General features: G+C 35.5%; 2 protein-coding genes across 2 annotated transcripts in view; both read right to left on the reverse strand.

Moving 5' to 3' along the window:
- The window catches only part of LOC111052118 (palmitoyltransferase ZDHHC18), a 42,214-nt gene that overhangs the window by 13,494 nt on the left and 8,773 nt on the right, over positions 1-19,947 (reverse strand). Inside the window, exons 2-8 of the mRNA XM_039438293.1 lie at positions 17,414-17,574; positions 16,081-16,239; positions 14,637-14,774; positions 12,727-12,884; positions 12,149-12,266; positions 10,239-10,456; positions 7,618-7,792 (exon numbers count right to left, since the gene is read on the reverse strand). Coding sequence (XP_039294227.1) covers positions 7,618-7,792; positions 10,239-10,456; positions 12,149-12,266; positions 12,727-12,884; positions 14,637-14,774; positions 16,081-16,239; positions 17,414-17,574 — 1,127 coding nt within the window. The remainder of the gene's footprint in view (positions 1-7,617; positions 7,793-10,238; positions 10,457-12,148; positions 12,267-12,726; positions 12,885-14,636; positions 14,775-16,080; positions 16,240-17,413; positions 17,575-19,947) is intronic.
- Positions 3,516-7,611, reverse strand: LOC120353664. The gene is made up of 2 exons (XM_039438296.1): positions 7,412-7,611; positions 3,516-4,876 (listed from the first exon to the last, which is right to left on the reverse strand). Exons 1-2 carry the CDS (start codon positions 7,424-7,426, stop codon positions 3,968-3,970), a joined length of 924 nt encoding a protein of 307 aa, XP_039294230.1. The 5' UTR covers positions 7,427-7,611; the 3' UTR covers positions 3,516-3,967.

Raw genomic sequence — 19,947 nt, forward strand, 5'->3', positions numbered from 1 at the left:
TGTCATAAAAATTTAACTATCTTCATTGACAGGGACCGGCATATTAATCTGACGATTTTGTAGTAATTGTTATGTTTGAACTACTGTCATTGAAAAGGCGGGAGAATGACTGCCTTTATTGTATACCTGGGAGGGCGAAGTTAGGGAGCAGTCGGCCCTCTCTTACACTTAACCCACGGAGTGTTGTACATCGACAGGTCTATTCATGTCATTTCAGTAGTCAGTATGTCGTGGTCAAGTGAACATCAAGCGATTGTGATTGAAGCTTATTTTAAAAATAATGACTGTTATTCTAAAGGTGCGTACAGACTTTCGCTCTGCTCCGCAACCGAACGTCACTCCAGCAGAGCGATTGATGATCGACCGGGGAGCAACAGTGGTTCGACCGGTAGGAATACAATCTTGTTGTGGGTAAAGAATTTCAGGAACACGTTGTCCGCTTTAAAAACGAAACCACCAACAGGATGAGAACGCCTGAAAAACGCCTGAGTAGCTGTTACACGGTCTCCACGACGTTCAGCTGTTGTGCTAGCCATTTCTGATTGAAGTGTACGACGAATTCTTCATTCCGACCTCAAATTCCATCGGTATAAGATAATGTTAGTGCAACAACTCAATGCAAAATATTGGGCACATTGCAAAGCCGCTTGCGAGATCATTCTCGAAAATGTCCGCCAGGATGCCGTTATTCTTTCAAGTGACGAGGCACATTTTCATTTTTCGGGATTTGTGAATAAACAGAATAACCGTTACTGAGCAGCCAATAATCAACAGAGCTAAAGGAAGTCATTCAACGAGAAATTGAAGCAATTCCACAAGTGATGATTGAGCGAGCAATGGCAAATTTTAGAATTAGGTTAAGTGAGTGTGTGAAAAGTAACGGAAATCATTTGGATGACATAATCCACCAATAAAAAACTTTGTGAGAAATCTATGTAATTCATTATAAATTGCAAAATTTGATCTTTAATTTGATATATTATATGATTTGATTGTACGAGACACACTTTAGTTATCATCCCTCAAAAATCGTCAGGTTTTTATGCCGGGCCCTGTACAACATCAAAATCAGCCAGAGAAACTATTAATAAAGTAATCCAAATAAGTAATGAAATTATCAATTTTTTAGATAATTTTTTTATAAAACACGCCTGACATTTATCAAGCACAAATATATATGTATCATAATATATATGTATCATTCATAATATATCTGTAATTATCATAAACATCCTAACAACAATTAATAACACTTCACAACAGGTAACAGCATAATTATAATAATACAGGATATATTTACAGGGGAATATTACATTTTGATGAATAACTTTTTCACAAGACATTTTCACAAGATTAGCCATACTGTTCACTTTTTGAAATACCTGTTCCACAAATTCTATGCAGCTGCAACTTTATACTATCAGTCAGTATAATCATTCCAAATTAAATTGATGACTTGCGAATATTATGATTTCAATACGGTAGGGCCTGGTTGCACAAAGCCAGTTAAATTTTAATCGTGATTTGACCAATCAGAGGAGAATAGAAGGCTTTTTCGAAAAAAAGCTTCTCTGATTGGTTCTCCGGTTAAATTTTAACTGTGATTGATTTCACGAGGACCAAACAGAGAAAAAAAGAAGGCTTTTAAAAAAAGGCTTCTCTGATTAGTTCTCGTGAAACGCCGGTTAAATTTTAATTGTGATTGATTTCAATTTCTCAATTAAAATTTAACCGGCTTTTCATTTTCCACACACAAGGGATTACCCATAGCCTAAGGCTCATAGGAAAATTATTCTCAGCAAAAACTGATTTAATTGGCAATTTTTCCACTTCAGTTTTCCAGTGTTGAAGGATTTACAAGCGTCATAAAACAGGCCCAGAGTTGAATATTATATAAATTCTATAAAATTGAGCATTCACGACTCGACATACATCGGCTTTCAACTAAAGACTGCAGCCATTGATGTGAGTGAATAAAAACAAAATTCAAGCTTTCAGTCTGTCGATCAAGGATATTTGCTATAAACAATAAAAATCCACACCGAGTTTTGCCATAGAGAAAAAGTAGCATAAGAAGATATCCCATGGTATAGGGCGATTGTGTTCCAATTTTCACTGTTAACTCGAGCCGATAATCCTAGTATAGTGAGGTGCACGTTATAATGACAGTGGAGAAACATAGGAAAACAACGTTGCCGAACCTCAGTCTTGTCAATGCCTTCTAGACCTCAACTGACACAGGTTTATTGATGTAATATCAACTGTTCATTCTCGATTAAAATAATCCATAATATTTTAATAAGCAAAAAATGACGTTTCAATGATTTCATAATGCATATATTAAAAGAAGATACAAGTAGTTTTGTGAACAGTAGACCCCACGCAGTAATCTCATCCACAAGTACCTGATTGAAACTATAGACCTTATGGAAATACAGCAATAGACTGGCTTCTCCACACATCTGTGTAATCACTTGTCAGCTGATTTATGATGAATAATTCTTCAGTCTGATTTTTACTCTTATATTGGCGTATGAAGGAGGCTCCTTTTTCCTTTTATATTATCCTTGGAATGCAAAATTTCTAAAAACCTTGTATACACGTCGACGCGCAATTAAAAAAGGAACATACCTGTCAAATTTCATGAAAATCTATTACCGCGTTTCGCCCTAAATGTGCAACATATAAACATTTAGACATTAAGAGAAATGTCAAACCGTCGACTTGAATCTTAGACCTCACTTCGCTCGGTCAATTAAACGAGCAACTTCTGTTTATATGTTTGGATGTTTGGATGTTTAGATGTTTGTATTGCACCGAATCTCGAAAACGGCTCTAACGATTCTCACGATATTCAGATCATAGTAGGTTTATAATATAAAGATTCGATTGCACTAGGTCTCATCCCTGAGAAAACTCGCTGAAGGGCATTAAAAGGATAATTATTATTCATCCTTGGGAAAACATCTGATAATAATTATTTCGTCGTCTGTTGGTGATGGAAGTGAGTGAGTGAGTTCATGAGTGTGGGACTGTGTCAAAATTATAACTCAGCTGTTGAACTTTTGTAATCAATCAGGTACTTAGTGCCAGTTGCAAAAAAGCCGGGTTATTCTCAATCCTGATTAATTCCAGTACATCCATCTTTTTGAAATAGTCTTCTCTGATTTGGTTCACATGAAGTTAATCAGGATTAACATTTAACCGGCTTTTGTGCAACTGGGCCTTTGTGAGGGAAATTTTTGCATTCCTCTGGGAATTAATCTCAATTTACTGTGATTAGAAGGAACATTTCTGTATGAATGTTATTATAATTTCTTCTTTCGTAATAATTTTTTTATGCTTTTGTACTCCAGAGCGAAGGTCGGTCCCCGATATTATTTTATTAAGCAAGAAATGACGTTTTCAATGATTTCATAATGAATATATTAGAGAAAGATGGAATATTTTGTTAATTATTAATTCTACATTGTTAAAAGTCGATCTAGCAACAGAGCAAAACGAGAAAGAGATAGCGCTATCCGCTTTGTTGAATGATAGACTAGGATAACAATACAATTGCTAATCAAACACTGTCATTATAACGTGGACCTCACTATAGTCGTGTTATGATTCATAACTTTCATTGCTTTTTTATAAATTCAGTAGCTCTAAAAAAGTGAGATGTATTCTCACTGTGCCAGTAGCTTTCACTGATATTGATAAATGATATTGATATAGGATAATCCAGCTTGATAATATATCATATTTCACTTCCACACAAGTTTTACATGAAAGTTGAATACGACAATGTATTAACAACAGTTCAAGTTGGCATCAAAACTTTCCCTGCACAAGGACAAATCATCCATGCAGGGGAATATTCGTGCAATTCATAACACTTTTATATTTTGTAAATATGTCATATTTCATGAATTTGAATTTGAGAAGAGGAAAAAATAATGTTTTTTGAGATCAAAACAACCTTTCAACGATCACCATCATTTTCCTCGTCACTGTCACTTGTCGTAATAGCGTATGAGGTAGCCGTAGCCGACGAAGACATAACACTACCTCCCATCTCTCTCGCACTGTTCCCCGAATACTGTTGAAAAACCTCACCAAGTCCCACCAGACCACTGAAAGTTGGCAGTACATACCGACTACCTTCCAAACCGTCCACTCTACACGACATACTGCCACACTCGTTATAGTTACGCATCAGATACATGTTCTCGGTCAGAATACGGTTTTTAGTCTGCCAGGCCGAATCTGTACGGTTTCTAGCCGGCAGGGTTCTAGTACGCAAACCGTAATCCGCGGTCACTGTACGGTTTTTAGCCGGTAGTGTTCTTGTGCGCAGAGTGATGTCCCCGGTCGGTGTACTGTTTCTAGCCGTCATCGCACTGTTTCTAGCCTGCAGTGACATTGTACTGTTTCTAGCCAATAGTTCCATTGTACTATTTCTAGTCTCTGGTGTCAGTGTACTGTTTCTAGCCTGCAGTGACATCGTACTGTTTCTAGCCTCAAGTGAAGACAATGGTCTGTTTCTAGCCTCAATCGACGACATAATACTGTTTCTAGCCTGTTGCAGAGACAACATACTGTTTCTAGCCTGTTGTAGTGTCATCATACTGTATCTACTCTCTGTACTGTTTTTAGCCTCAAGTGGCGACAACATACTGTTTCTAGCTTGTGAAAGTGTCATTGTACTGCACCTAGCGTCACAAGTACTGTTTCTAGGAAGTAGTGACATCGTACTGTTTCTAGTCTCTGCTGTCATTGTACTGTTTTTAGCCTCAAGCGGCGACAACATACTGTTTCTAGGTTCACAAGAACCGTTTCTAGGAAGTAGTGACATCGTACTGCTTCTAGCATCGAGTGTACTGTTTCTAGCCTGTTGTAGTGACATTGTACTGCTTCTAGCATCAAGTGTACTGTTTCTAGCCTGATGTAGTGCCGCAGTACTGTTTCTAGCCGCGCTAAAAGTAGTACGCGGCAAACTGGAGTAATAAACACGTGGAGGCGGAGGCGGAAAAGGACAGATAGATGTATCGTAGTAGTAGCTATGATAGTAATTGTGACAATTAGTGTTGTACGCACCATTGATGGACGGTGTGGTTGCAATGTTGTTGCAACTTGCGCCTGCGCCGGGACTTGTTGCAATGTTGTTGCAGCTTGTTGCATGCAGTGATGGTGATTGTGGCGGGGACAAGCTGATGTTTTCCGTTGAGGTAGTAGTGGCCAGGTTGCAACCTAGCTGAGCGTTTAGGCCGTTCTACAAACATAAAACTAGACTGTAAAACCGAAATATTTGAGTAAAAACACACAAAAAAGCATCAACTCCCAACTAATATTGGGCACATACAATTCATTTATACAATAAGTAGCCTACATCATCAAAATGATAGGGAGAGGAAAAAATACGGCAACCTTGTGCTATTCCTCTCCCAAATTTAGATAACACATAGTCCGAAATAGGTTAAGTCTTGTATTAAATTCACAAAATTTTCAGTCCTCAAGTATTTTCACAAAGAAGATTTTTAAATTTAGATGCTTCAAAACTAAACATAGAAGAAAATAGGAAATATTCACATATTAAAAATATAATTTTTGAAGAATTACCGAAAAACATATTACATTAAGACACTAGTGGGAAGCTACATATCTGGGTAAGTCATAGGGCAGTGGTTGCCAAACAGTCGATCGCGAGCTACCGGTAGCTCGTGGGGTAGTTTTTGGTAGCTCACAGAAATGCTTTGGTTGGCAATCAATATTTGGCCTCAAGTCCCCAAAGAAAAATATTCAAATATTATTCAAGTTGCATTGAAGTTGAAAGCTATGTTTAGCTGTACCTACGTGTGTGGAGCATCTTTTTCAAGTATGAAATTCATAAAAAATCGGTATAGGAACAGACTAACTGATGAGCATTTGGACAACTGCATCAGAATGGAGGCTACAACGTACACTCCAAACATCAAAAAAATACTGGATGACCAAAAAGAGTTCCACTGCTCTCATTCAAATGTACATTTCAACTTTTGTTATACTTTTTGCTATGAGCTAAGTAGATTTCAACACTAGAAATGTATCTCTATACAATAAAAGTGTGAGACATTTCATTTCACGGACTGTACTTTCTACAGTCCAATATTTCCTGGTAGCTCACTAGAAGATTTATGAATGCTATTCTAGCTCACAGGCTCATAAGTTTGGCGACCATTGTCATAGGGTATTATTTCTTATGCAGTTTAGTGCAGTAGATTCACAGTTGATAACCCTGCTTTCTCAATAAAAATTACAGATCTTAGCATGCATAGTGCATAATAATAATATTATTATTTATTTCATCTTCAAATTGTTCATCCGGGCTCAGCTTATTATGGCCTATCACTACAGTATTGAGGTCACGTGAAATACTGAGTTAATGTTTTTATTATGACTCAAAAATTTTCTAATACTGAAACAACACTGACAGTTTAACGTGGCCATCACTCGGATAGTGCATATATTGCATGTATTATATGAATAATGAATACATATTCATTTATACAATAAGTACATAATCAAAACGTTAGGGAGAGGAAAAATAAGGTAACCTTGTGCTATTCCTCTCCCGAATTTAGATAACACATAGTCCGAAATAGGTTAAGTATTGTAGTTCTTCAATTCACAAAATTTTCAGTCCTCAAGTATTTTCACAAGTAGATAACATAATGCATATTAATAAGAACAATATGGAACATTGTAGTACCCTTTTTTATTTAAAATATTACAACGACTAGTTTCGACCATAACTTAGGTCATTTACAACTAGTCGTTGTAATATTTTAAATAATAAATAAATAAATTTTATCAACTCAAGAATTTGGTTCAAACATAGAGTATTGTCAATAAAAAGAAAAAAATATTACATATTAGACATAGAACAATATCAATCAATTAACTATTTTCAGTTACAGTCCTAAGTTATTGTTTACTTAATTTCAGTTCAGTCTTACAGTTTTAGAAGCATCACATTTCTATCAAATCTCTAGTCAACAGCTAAAATAATATTGTAAACAGACAATACAGACAGAAAACAAAACACAGCAAACAAGAAACATCCATAACCATAGAGAAACAATAGCGTAAGTAGATATCCCATGGTATAGGGCGTTTATGTTGCAACTTTTACTGTTATCTCAAGCCGATTACTGTCGATTATTGTCGATTTTTACTGTTGTGACCGGGTAAGAGTGTATGAACGGCACAATATGAGAGACTACCAGCGTCATAAAGCTTCACAGGAAAGAACTACGTGGTCTATCAGCTTAAGATAACAGTAAAAGTTGCAACATAAACCATGGGATATCTACTTATGCTATTGTTCCTCTATGGTTATGGATGTTACCTATACCATGGGATATCTACTTATGCTACTGTTTCTAGCCTGTTGTAGTGACATTGTACTGCTTCTAGCATCAAGTGTACTGTTTCTAGCCTGATGTAGTGCCGCAGTACTGTTTCTAGCCGCGCTAAAAGTAGTACGCGGCAAACTGGAGTAATAAACACGTGGAGGCGGAGGCGGAAAAGGACAGATAGATGTATCGTAGTAGTAGCTATGATAGTAATTGTGACAATTAGTGTTGTACGCACCATTGATGGACGGTGTGGTTGCAATGTTGTTGCAACTTGCGCCTGCGCCGGGACTTGTTGCAATGTTGTTGCAGCTTGTTGCATGCAGTGATGGTGATTGTGGCGGGGACAAGCTGATGTTTTCCGTTGAGGTAGTAGTGGCCAGGTTGCAACCTAGCTGAGCGTTTAGGCCGTTCTGCAAACACCGAAATATTTGAGTAAAAACACACAAAAAAGCATCAACTCCCAACTAATATTGGGCACATACAATTCATTTATACAATAAGTAGCCTACATCATCAAAATGATAGGGAGAGGAAAAAATAAGGTAACCTTGTGCTATTCCTCTCCCAAATTTAGATAACACATAGTCCGAAATAGGTAAAGTCTTGTAGTTCTTCAATTCACAAAATTTTCAGTCCTCAAGTATTTTCACAGAGAAGATTTTCAAATTTAGATGCTTCAAAACTAAACATAGAAGAAAATAGGAAATATTCACATATTAAAAATATAATTTTTGAAGAATTACCGAAAAACATATTACATTAAGACACTAGTGGGAAGCTATATATCTGGGTAAGTCATAGGGCAGTGGTCGCCAAACAGTCGATCGCGAGCTACCGGTAGCTCGTGGGGTAGTTTTTGGTAGCTCACAGAAATGCTTTGGTTGGCAATCAATATTTGGCCTCAAGTCCCCAAAGAAAAATATTCAAATATTATTCAAGTTGCATTGAGGTTGAAAGCTATGTTTAGCTGTACCTACGTGTGTGGAGCATCTTTTTCAAGTATGAAATTCATAAAAAATCGATATAGGAACAGACTGACTGATGCACATTTGGACAACTGCATCAGAATGGAGGCTACAACGTACACTCCAAACATCAAAAAAATACTGGATGACCAAAAAGAGTTTCACTGCTCTCATTCAAATGTACATTTCAACTTTTGTTATACTTTTTGCTATGAGCTAAGTAGATTTCAACACTAGAAATGTATCTCTATACAATAAAAGTGTGAGACATTTCATTTTACGGACTGTACTTTCTACAGTCTAATATTTCTTGGTAGCTCACTAGAAGATTTATGAATGCTATTCTAGGCTCATAAGTTTGGCGACCATTGTCAAAGGGTATTATTTCTTATGCAGTTTAGTGCAGTAGATTCACAGTTGATAACCCTGCTTTCACAATGAAAATTACAGATCTTAGCATGCATAGTGCATATTATTTATTTCATCTTCAAATTGTTCATCCGGGCTCAGCTTATTATGGCCTATTACTACATTATTGATGTCACGTGAAATACTGAGTTAATGTTTTTATTATGACTCGAGTACTGTTTTTTCTAGTACTGAAACAACACTGACAGTTTAACGTGGCCATCACTCGGATAGTGCATATATTGCATGTATTATATGAATAATGAATACATATTCATTTATACAATAAGTACATAATCAAAACGTTAGGGAGAGGAAAAATAAGGTTACCTTGTGCTATTCCTCTCCCGAATTTAGATAACACATAGTCCGAAATAGGTTAATTCTTGTAGTTCTTCAATTCACAAAATTTTCAGTCCTCAAGTATTTTCACAAGTAGATAACATAATGCATATTAATAAGAACAATATGGAACATTGTAGTACCCTTTTTTATTTAAAATATTACAACGACTAGTTTCGACCATAACTTAGGTCATTTACAACTAGTCGTTGTAATATTTTAAATAATAAATAAATAAATTTTATCAACTCAAGAATTTGGTTCAAACATAGAGTATTGTCAATAAAAAGAAAAAAATATTACATATTAGACATAGAACAATATCAATCAATTAACTATTTTCAGTTACAGTCCTAAGTTATTGTTTACTTAATTTCAGTTCAGTCTTACAGTTTTAGAAGCATCACATTTCTATCAAATCTCTAGTCAACAGCTAAAATAATATTGTAAACAGACAATACAGACAGAAAACAAAACACAGCAAACAAGAAACATCCATAACCATAGAGAAACAATAGCGTAAGTAGTTATCCCATGGTATAGGGCGTTTATGTTGCAACTTTTACTGTTATCTCAAGCCGATTACTGTCGATTATTGTCGATTTTTACTGTTGTGACCGGGTAAGAGTGTATGAACGGCACAATATGAGAGACTACCAGCGTCATAAAGCTTCACAGGAAAGAACTACGTGGTCTATCAGCTCAAGATAACAGTAAAAGTTGCAATATAAACCATGGATATCTACTTATGCTATTGTTCCTCTATGGTTATGGATGTTACCTATACCATGGGATGTCTACTTATGCTATTGTTTCTCTATGGTTATGGATGTTACCTATACCATGGGATATCTACTTATGCTATTGTTTCTCAATGGTTATGGATGTTACCTATACCATGGGATATCTACGTATGCTATTGTTTTTCTATACCATAACACAGTTCAAATCAAGAATCACAGCCTACATGTCAATAAAGTGTACTACAAGTTTTCATATTGTTCTTATTAATTTGTAAAAAAGTAGCCGATTCAAGTGAAGTGTTTTTGTAACATAATGCATCTATTGAAATGTGTGAGACATTCTGGAGCGGCGAAGGTAGGTTAGAAGGTAGAAGGTTGTCACATAACGTGACACTTACTTGGAATGTATTTGTGGGTGGAGCAGTGGCACTGTCATGATGCGTGTTGGGAGGACATGTGGCGCCATACGACCTGTTATTGGTGGTCACTGTGTTTCCCCCTCCACCACCCGCCTGCTGTTGATTGCTGACTCCTCCCTCTCCTCCTCCTCTTCCTCTCCCTCCACCACCCTCCTGTTTCTGATACTCTGTCATGTCAGTGACCAAAGCACGGCGGTCTGAAATAAAACGAAAACAAATAATAATTAACAGAATAAAATATCAGAAATAATTCCGAAAGATAACTAGAATACTGTATTTTTTTCTTTAGGGGTAGCCTACTTTTAACATAAATGAAAATATAAATGTGAGTACCCTTTTAAATTATTTCGTCACGACAAACATTTTGAATTCCTGAGAGCTTGAGAGGTCAGTTAATGTTGTTTTCGAATTACTGAGGCATTTATTTGTGTTGTTCAAACAACAAGAACAACAACATGCTGTAGATGAAGGATTTATTTATTATCGGCAGGTAACCCGTGCTCCGCAAGGGTCTAATTGATTGAACATTCTTTATTGATTCATACAATAAGTACATCATTAAAATGATAGGGAGAGAAAATAAGGTAACCTTGTGCTATTCCTCTCCCAAATTTAGATAATTATAAACATGACGTGCTGAAATCTCAAAGAATTTAAAATAGGCCTATAACTATCATCGGTAAATTGAGAATCTATATGCAAAATCTCAAGACAATCAGTTCAGTAGTTCAGACGTGATGATGCGTCATTCGAGAATTTCCTATCCCGTACGTGTCTTAGACAGTTCTTTCCTTTATTATATTACTAGCAGTCAGGCTCGCTTCGCTCGCCATATCAGTCTAGCGACGGATCGTCCAGACATGGGATCAGCGGGCTCGCTTCGCTCGCCTGCATTTTTCATTTGAGCATGCTTCATTCCATCAGAAAGTCAAAGTACTGAGAAAACGCAGAAAAGCTGAGAGAAAACGCTGATTTCGGGCGTATCTTTGATGAAATATTAAAGTCACCTCATCACAACATTTTTAGATCCTAACTAAACCTCTGTCGAAAATTTGGACATTTCATGTCTATCACTTGATGAAAGAACTGAGAAAACGCAAAAAACGCTAATTTTGGGCGTATCTTTGGAGTTATTTCAAATTCCTTCTAACACGACATTATTACACCCTAGCTTAGCTTCTGTACTAAATTTGAACATTTTCTGTTCATTAGTTCTCGATAAATCTGAGAAAATGCGAAAAAACGCTAATTTTGGGCGTATCTTTGACGTTAATGCAAATTCCTTCTAACACAACATTATTACACCCTAGCTGAGCTTCTGTACTAAATTTGAACATTTTCTGTTCATTTGTTCTCGATAAAGCTGAGAAAGCGCTAAAAAACGCTGGAAAAATGCAGATTTTGGGCGTATCTTTGGAAATCTTTCCAAATCCGTTCTTAGTGCGCCTCTAAAGGGCCAACTGAACATACCTACCAAATTTTAACGTTTTTGGTCCGGTAGATTTTTAGTTCTGCGAGTGAGTTAGTGAGTGAGTGAGTGAGTGAGTGAGTGAGTGAGTGAGTGAGTGAGTCAGTCAGTCAGTCAGTGAGTGCCATTTCGCTTTTATATATATATATATATATATATATATATATATATAATATATATATATATATATATATATATATATATTATTAATGTGTGTTGTTTGGTTAAGACCATCGTTCCCTGGTCAACAAAAGTATTTCAGTTTAAATAAAAATATAAAATGTGAGTACCCTTTTAAATTATTTCGTCACATGTTTCAGCAATCAATGTCATTTTCAATTAAAAATCTTTGGAAGATGATTAAATTTTACAAAAGATTGAATGAGAAAATAAGTAAATTGATAAATAAATGAAGACTCACCGATGAGACTGGGAGGTACAGGCCCACACAAAACGTGACAACAGTTAGAGCAGACGTTGCCCTGACTGTACGGGTTGAAATTGGACTGGCCTCGTTTCGAAGTGAACGATCCTTTTATCTACAAAATGAACAAACAAAATTGAAACTGAATTTAATTGGATTACAACTATTTCAAACGATAGAAATATCATTGAAAGCTAATTTCCTTTTGTAGACTGGCTGGCCGCAATGGCTTCGTATAAAATGAGCGCTGCTATCCAGAGATTGTCACTTTGGTGTGAGGGTAAGCATTCCTGACCGGCAATTAGGAGGTACTGGGTTCGATTCCCGGGCTGACAAATAATTTTTGTATAGTAGCGCTCATCGAATTTCCATTTGTGTTTTTATTTCATTATGGAACTGTTAACAACATTGACAGTGACTCAATCGAATTTTTAAATTATTGTTAGATGATAGTTATATCATTTACCATATAACTGAATTTATATGCATAATATGACAGGGTAAGTGGCCCTAAAACACATATTTTACAAGAAAAGTGAAATCGATAAGCAATATTTAGTATGAAAACTACTCACATCTTCGTTTGTAGTCTGATTGGAGGAGACAAGGTATGTGTGGAACCCGGCCAACCCTATGATGCTCCAAACGCTAAAGAAACAAACTATGACTACTATTATACTTATGGGCGACTCTTGTACCGCCTCCAAGAATATCTTATTATCTTCTTTCGTTACTGAAAATAAAAGAGAAAAAATTACAAAACATTAAAATTAATATCAGAAAGAAATAAAATAGAATGGCAATGTACAATACAATGAAATATTCATGGGAAAACACAGATTATCACCATAGAGAAATATAGCATAAGAAGATATCCCATGTTCCAAATTTAACTCTGATTTCTGTTAACTCAAGCCGATTACGATCGACTACTGTCCATTATTACTGTTTTGGACGGGTGACAGTGTAATAACAGTAATTGAATGAAAAAGACTAAGAAATTGTCAAAAAACACAGATTTATTGATACTTAGAAAGATCGGTTTCGGTTATTACACCATTGTCAATCTCTGATAAACTTTGACAAACTCTGTTTATCAGAGATTGACAATGGTGTAATAACCAAAACCGGTCTTTCTAAGTATCAATAAATCTGTAGTTTTTAACAATTTCTTAGTCTTTTTCATTTAATATGAATAATTACCACAATATCAACTTCTCAACTATACAAATAATAACAGCAAATTACTGGACATTACCAGCGTCACATAGCTTCACGAAAAACAACTACTAGGACTATCGGTTTGAGTTAACATTGAAAATTGGAACATAAACGACCTATACTATGGGATATCTTCTTATGGTATCTTTCCTCTATGCTGTCACCCAGTTGCACAAAAGTCTGATAACTTATAACCCCGATTAAACGCTACGGGAACCAATCAGAGGAGCCTTCTTTTCAAAAAAAAAAAACCTTCTCTGATTGGTTCTCCTGGAATTCAATCATGATAAAGATTCAACAGGCTTTTGTGCAACTGGCCCTAGGACTAATAAAGCTATATAGAAATAAATTGGAAGTTGTATTTGTTCAAATGCTAATTACTGAATAATTATTATTAAACGAAAATCCCAATTAAATGCTGTAAATGACCCCGAAGTCTTCTGCTACTGCAAATATTGACAACAGGGTAAACAGCTAGATGGTAATTCGATGACCGATACTATACACTGTTGTAAATATTTTCAGAAGCAGAAGTCTTCGGGGTGATTTACACCATTTAATTTGGATTTTCGTTTAATAATAATTATTCATTAATTAGCATTTGAACAAATGCAACTTACAATTTATTTCCATCTGTAGACTGGCTGGCCGCTATGGCTTCGTATAAAATGAGCGCTGCTATCCAGAGATTGTCAGTTTGGTGTAAGGGTAAGCATTCCTGACCGGCAATTAGGAGGTACTGGGTTCGTTTCCCGGGCTGACAAACAATTTTTTATAGTAGTAGCGCTCATCGAATTTCCATCTAGCTGTTAACCCTGTTGTCAATATTTGCAGTAGCAGAAGTCTTCGGGGTGATTTAAAGCATTTAATTATTGGGATTTTCGTTTAATAATAAAAATATATATTCTATGAGAAAATAGGAATTTTTAAAATAATTGTAAATAGAGGAGAAGATTCAGCCCAGGAGGGTAAGTAAGTCGAAAATTTAGTAGATTGCATTTTTATTTATGTAGAACATTTAAACATTTGGGAAGAAACTACTCAAAGAAATCAGCAATTTGGGAGAAGTATGCCCAAATAAATTTAGCCTACAAGGAGAAAATGGAAGAAAATTGAGTAGGCTACATTTTTATTGATGCAAAACATTTTTAAATTTAGGAGGAGACTGTCCAAAAGTGTGAGAGTTGATAAAAATGATGGCTAACGAGAGTTTAAAATATCAAATAACTTAGATAGAATGAGTAGTTTAATTAGGTATACTCACTTAGTATTAGATGCGTTACCGAGCACGTTAATATGAAGACACATAAAAAAGCTAGCGATACTATAAACATGTAAAAATATCTATAATTCCTCCTCCCCACGCAGTTACCCACCCAAGGGCAATGGTGGTCGAATCTCTCTGCAAAATAAAGAAATACAGGTTATTTGTTTTTATTTATTCACTAACTTACAGGAATATAATTTCATAAACTATATAATAGTGAGAGAACAAAAGACTCAAGTCCACATTCACCATATATGTTCAACGCTAATGTACGATCACGTTAAGGTTTATTATGTGTTGTTATTCGAGATTTGATCTAACAGCTAGTTTATCTTTGTTCAAACCGACTTTCAGCCTTAGCCTATATCAGAAACAGTTTAGTTAGTTTTAAACAGTTTTTATCAGAAATTTTAGTAATTACAAAGCTTGCACATAAGCCTGTTAAATTCTAATCATGATTAAATGTCATGAGTACCAATCAGAGAAGATTTCCCGAAAAGAAAGCATTGGTGATTGGTTGTCGTGGCGGGTCGCCGCCAACCTGTCTCCACAACTACTAAGCTCCTCGCAATAATTTTGATCACAGGCGTCAGCAAATCCCCTGGCAAAATATACCATTGCCGTCAACTAGTCTCCCCGACAGCTAATCCCCTACTGGAACGAAGTTCTATGACAACCAAGCTCCTCGCCAGCTGATCCCCTGCTGGATATGAGGGGTCTGGTTGTCGTGATCGTACCAGTTGATGAATGTTATTATTAAATCAGTATCATTTGTATCGTAAATGAAATAAAATAGATAATAAAAAATAAATAAATATTACTGTCTATGTTACTGTTACGATTACTGGTAAAGGAAACCGAGACAGACGTAAAGTTTGAGCTTGTGGACCGGGCTTTACCACAACTTTTTAAATTTAAAAATAGCATTGGAACCTTTATAACCTTATTTGGACTATTTTTAAGTATCGAAATTTGGGAGAGAACCAGTTTCCTGTAACAGTAATCGTCACAAACATAAACAGTAAAGCCCCGCACACACATATCGATTTTTGTTTGTACGGTATTTTGCCACCCTTATAAATTCTACTAGATTAAACAGATGATGTTTGTCAAGTTCTATTTAATCTGATAGAATTCATAAGGATGGCAAAATATCGTACGAACAAAAATCTATGTATGTGTGCAGGGCTTATCAGTAACAGGAACAGTTTCCTTTACCAGTAATCGTAACAGTAATATTTATTTACTTTTTATTATTATCTACTTTATTTCATTTATGATACAAATGATACTGATGTAATAACATTGGTAGATAAAATGATAAGGTAGTCCTTGTGCTATTTTTCTTCCAAATTTATAAGTGATGACACAGTCCAATCCTGTAGACTCCCAATCAGTGATTTGTTAATGAATGAATGAATGAATGTATATAATTACTGACCTACACAGTTGTCGCAGAGACTGCAGTGACTGGCACGGGGTGGCCTGAATATCTTACAGGTGAAGCAGTATTTCAACTTGACAGGCTGGCCCTTCACCATCACCTCTTTCGTTCGGGGCGGTGGCCGGTACATCAGTGAGTTTGCACTGTTTGGAACCTCTGCAACAAAAGAATCGCAAACAAAATATGAATCAACCGGAATAATTTATGTATGTGTACATCAATTCTACATCTTCTTCGACAATTATTGTCGCCCGGTTCTCCTAGATTTCTCTAAGTGAGATAAATGCACTTGTTGTCTTATTAATTATTGTCGTCCGGTTCTCATAGATTTCTCCAAGGAAGAATAAATGTAATGTACTATTGTACTCTAAATGTATTCTTGTGATGTTTACAACCTTTTTCCTCTACCTAATAACAATATTAAAATATTCGTATGGGGAGTTCCTGACGGAAGTTCCACCTCACCCAAATATATCATTCAAGCCGTCAAATGATTAATTTATGTTGACAACACAATAAGCCCGTTCTGGGTACATAGAATGTGGTAAATTGTCCGATTCACAATTTACCAGGTAAAAAGTTCCGCTTCCCATGGGAAGATTTTGACAGATTCTGTATCAGAAACCAGTTCCAGTTCCAAGTTCCTGCCCCAAAGTCGAAGCCTGGTAAATTGTTACAGTTCAAACTATCAGAGCTCTCATTGGTCGATTGAATTGTAGTCTACTTGCTTCTCTTCGCATGCGCTGATAGCTTGTTTGTTTACCATAGCATGTGATAGCATAGCCATAGAATACATAACCAACAAAATTTTCTCAAAAGAAAATTTGAGAGTAACGGAATAAAAGAAATGCACACTTTTCTAGACGGTAAGTTTGTAAAACAGCCTCTCTTCATTCACGCAGCTAGTAAACGTCACATTTTGGTGTAAATCAACTTTATAAGTGCGCGCCAAAAGCTTGAACCAACGATTTTGAAGTGGCGTTCCATGAACATTTTGCACTAGTCACGTGATGGAACAATTTACGATTGGAACTGGAACAATTTACTGTACACAGAACGTACACAATACCGACAAACTGAGGGAATTTCTCAGTGATATTTCTCTGAAAATCATGGACGTGGTTTCCACTAGCAAATCTTTCACTAATTATTACAGAAGTGTAAATTAGGTTAGAAATTCTCACCAATTTGTTTCTCGGTATATATGCAGCCTCTTAACAAACTGAGGGAAGTCCTTAATGATATTTCTCTAAAAATCATGGGCGTGGTTTCTCCTAGCAAATCTTTCACTAATTATTACAGAAGTGTAAATTATGTTAAAGATTCTCACCAATTTGTTTCTCGATATATGCAGCCTCGTGACTGGTAGCACGTGGTATAACGCCGGGATCGCTGAAACTAGTTCTTAACAGCGCCGCCATCACGAACAAAAACAGGAATCCGCCCACGGCTGGTACGGCCGGTGACAGGTGTATTGTAAGGTACGGGCAACTGCAAATTTAATAAACAAATTAAATAAATTAATATAAATAGATTCTATTTATCAAGAACACACATTACAATTCAAGTTAACAGATGGAAATAAATTGGAAATTGCATTTGTTCAAATGATAATCAATGAATAATAATAATTTATTATTAAATGAAATCTTCAGCTCGTGGCTGGAGAGTTAAGCCCTGCCCTGCACACAAACACACACACACACACACACACACACCACACACACACACACACCACACACACACACACACACACACATCGATATTTGATCGTACGGTATTTTTCCGTCCTTATAAATTCCATTGGATTAAACAGATGATGTTTATTACTATTATTAAAAAAAGAATATCCAAATTAAAAGCTGTAAATCACCCCGCAGACTTGTGCTACTGCATATATTGACAACTGGGTAAACAGCTAGATGGAAATTCGATGAGCGCTACTGTAAGAAATTATTTGTCAGTCAGGGAATATTTGCAGTAGCAGTCTTCGGGGTGATTTACAGCATTTAATTGGGATTTTCGTTTGATAATAACAATTCAAGTTATTAAATAAACATAAACCCCACATGATAAACATTTTAAAAGAAAACAGTATACACAATAATGTTGGACAAAAAAAACTTGGAGATGATGTAAACATCGGAATTGGTCGTTTTTAATATGTTTTAAAATATTCTCAAAAAGGGGACTATAGTGAGGTCCACGTTATAATGGCAGTGTTTGATTAGAAATGGTATTGCTATCCTTGTCTATCATTCAACAAAGCGGATAGTGCTATCTCTTTTTCGCTTAGCTCTATTACCAGATAGCCTTTTAACAATGGAGAATTAATAATTAACACAATATTTCATCTCAGTTATGAAAATTCATTATGAAATTATTGAAAAATATAATTTCTTGCTTAATAAAATATAATTGATTATTTTGAAAAAGAATGAACAGTTAATATTACATCAATAAACCTGTATCAGCTACCATCTATAGAAGGCATTGACAAGACAGAGGATCGACAGATCAACGTTCAACAGATCGATAGAGGATTGACAAGACAGAGGATCGGCAACGTTGTTCTCCAATCTTTCTCCACTACCGTTATAACGTGAACCTCACTATATGATCATACTTTACAAATAAGAAATTAAGTAGCCCTGTTATAAGTTTTCAGTTAGACAATAAATGTAAGATTTGTGAAAGGTTAGGAATATAAGATAATAAGTAAAGAGTTACACATCTCAAGAAAGTAAAAATTGTTACAAGGAGAATAAGACAGTTGCTGAGAGTCAAACCAGAAGGAAAACGACCAAGGGGCAGACCATGACTGGGGTATCAGGACTATATGGATTGATTGATTGAGTACTTTATTTATGTAGATTACAATATATACTGGCTTATACACTTATATACAATAGCTTACAATACAGCAAAATTATAGATGAATTTACATAATATAGACTAAGAAAATAATTATTGAACTGTATATGATATGAAAAAGCAATTTGTAATATAATAACTATAGATAATAATTATATTGTTATGCATCTACATAAATTGGCGGAGCTTTGGACATATCAATGTCCAATCTTCGGAAAGAATATTAAAAATATCCTCCCCACTAACTCTCTACCAATGGAGGGAGAGGCTGGGAAAGATGCGAGGAAAGAACTGAGAAACATGATGAAGATCAGAGCTATTCGGAGAGGATGGACCGAGGCACAAAACCACCCGACACTGAGTGGCAGAAGGGTTTGATAAAGAAACAGAAGAAGAAATGATAAAAGAAACGATCACACAAAAATTCCCTGAAATATAAGCTTAGGCAAGTTGACCATTATGAAGAACATTTAAAACTTTGGAGATGAATAATATGCCTGTTACAAATGATATGAATAATTAGAGAAATAAGAATAAATTAACAAGGTAAGTCAAGTTAGAAGTTAAGTTAAGTGAAGGTGAGTCAAGTTATTTATTATGTAACTGTATGTATGAATTTGTACAAAGAACAAATAAATTCAAATTTGAAAATGTTGTTCCAATATTATGGTGCAGATCTCGAGAATAGTTTCATGCTTTTAAGTGGCTTTAAAAATTGAACTCTCAAAGTATTTCAATGCCAATTTTTTGCTACATTTTCAATTTGATTCATACTAGTTTATTGCCCGTATCTGACGTTAGATACTAGTCATGCTGACAGAATTTCTAATAGATAACATAACAATGCTTCTCATTCAACTGAAGCTGACAGTTTAAAGTGAATCTCACTATATTAAAAAAATAATAATTATTATGACATCCCTTTCCGTTCGTTCACATGGTCGCATAGTGTAAGGTCATCGGAGTTCATACAATAATGATGTAATACAA

This window comes from Nilaparvata lugens, chromosome 11 (assembly GCF_014356525.2).
Source record: "Nilaparvata lugens isolate BPH chromosome 11, ASM1435652v1, whole genome shotgun sequence".
Taxonomy (NCBI): Eukaryota; Metazoa; Arthropoda; class Insecta; order Hemiptera; family Delphacidae; genus Nilaparvata; species Nilaparvata lugens.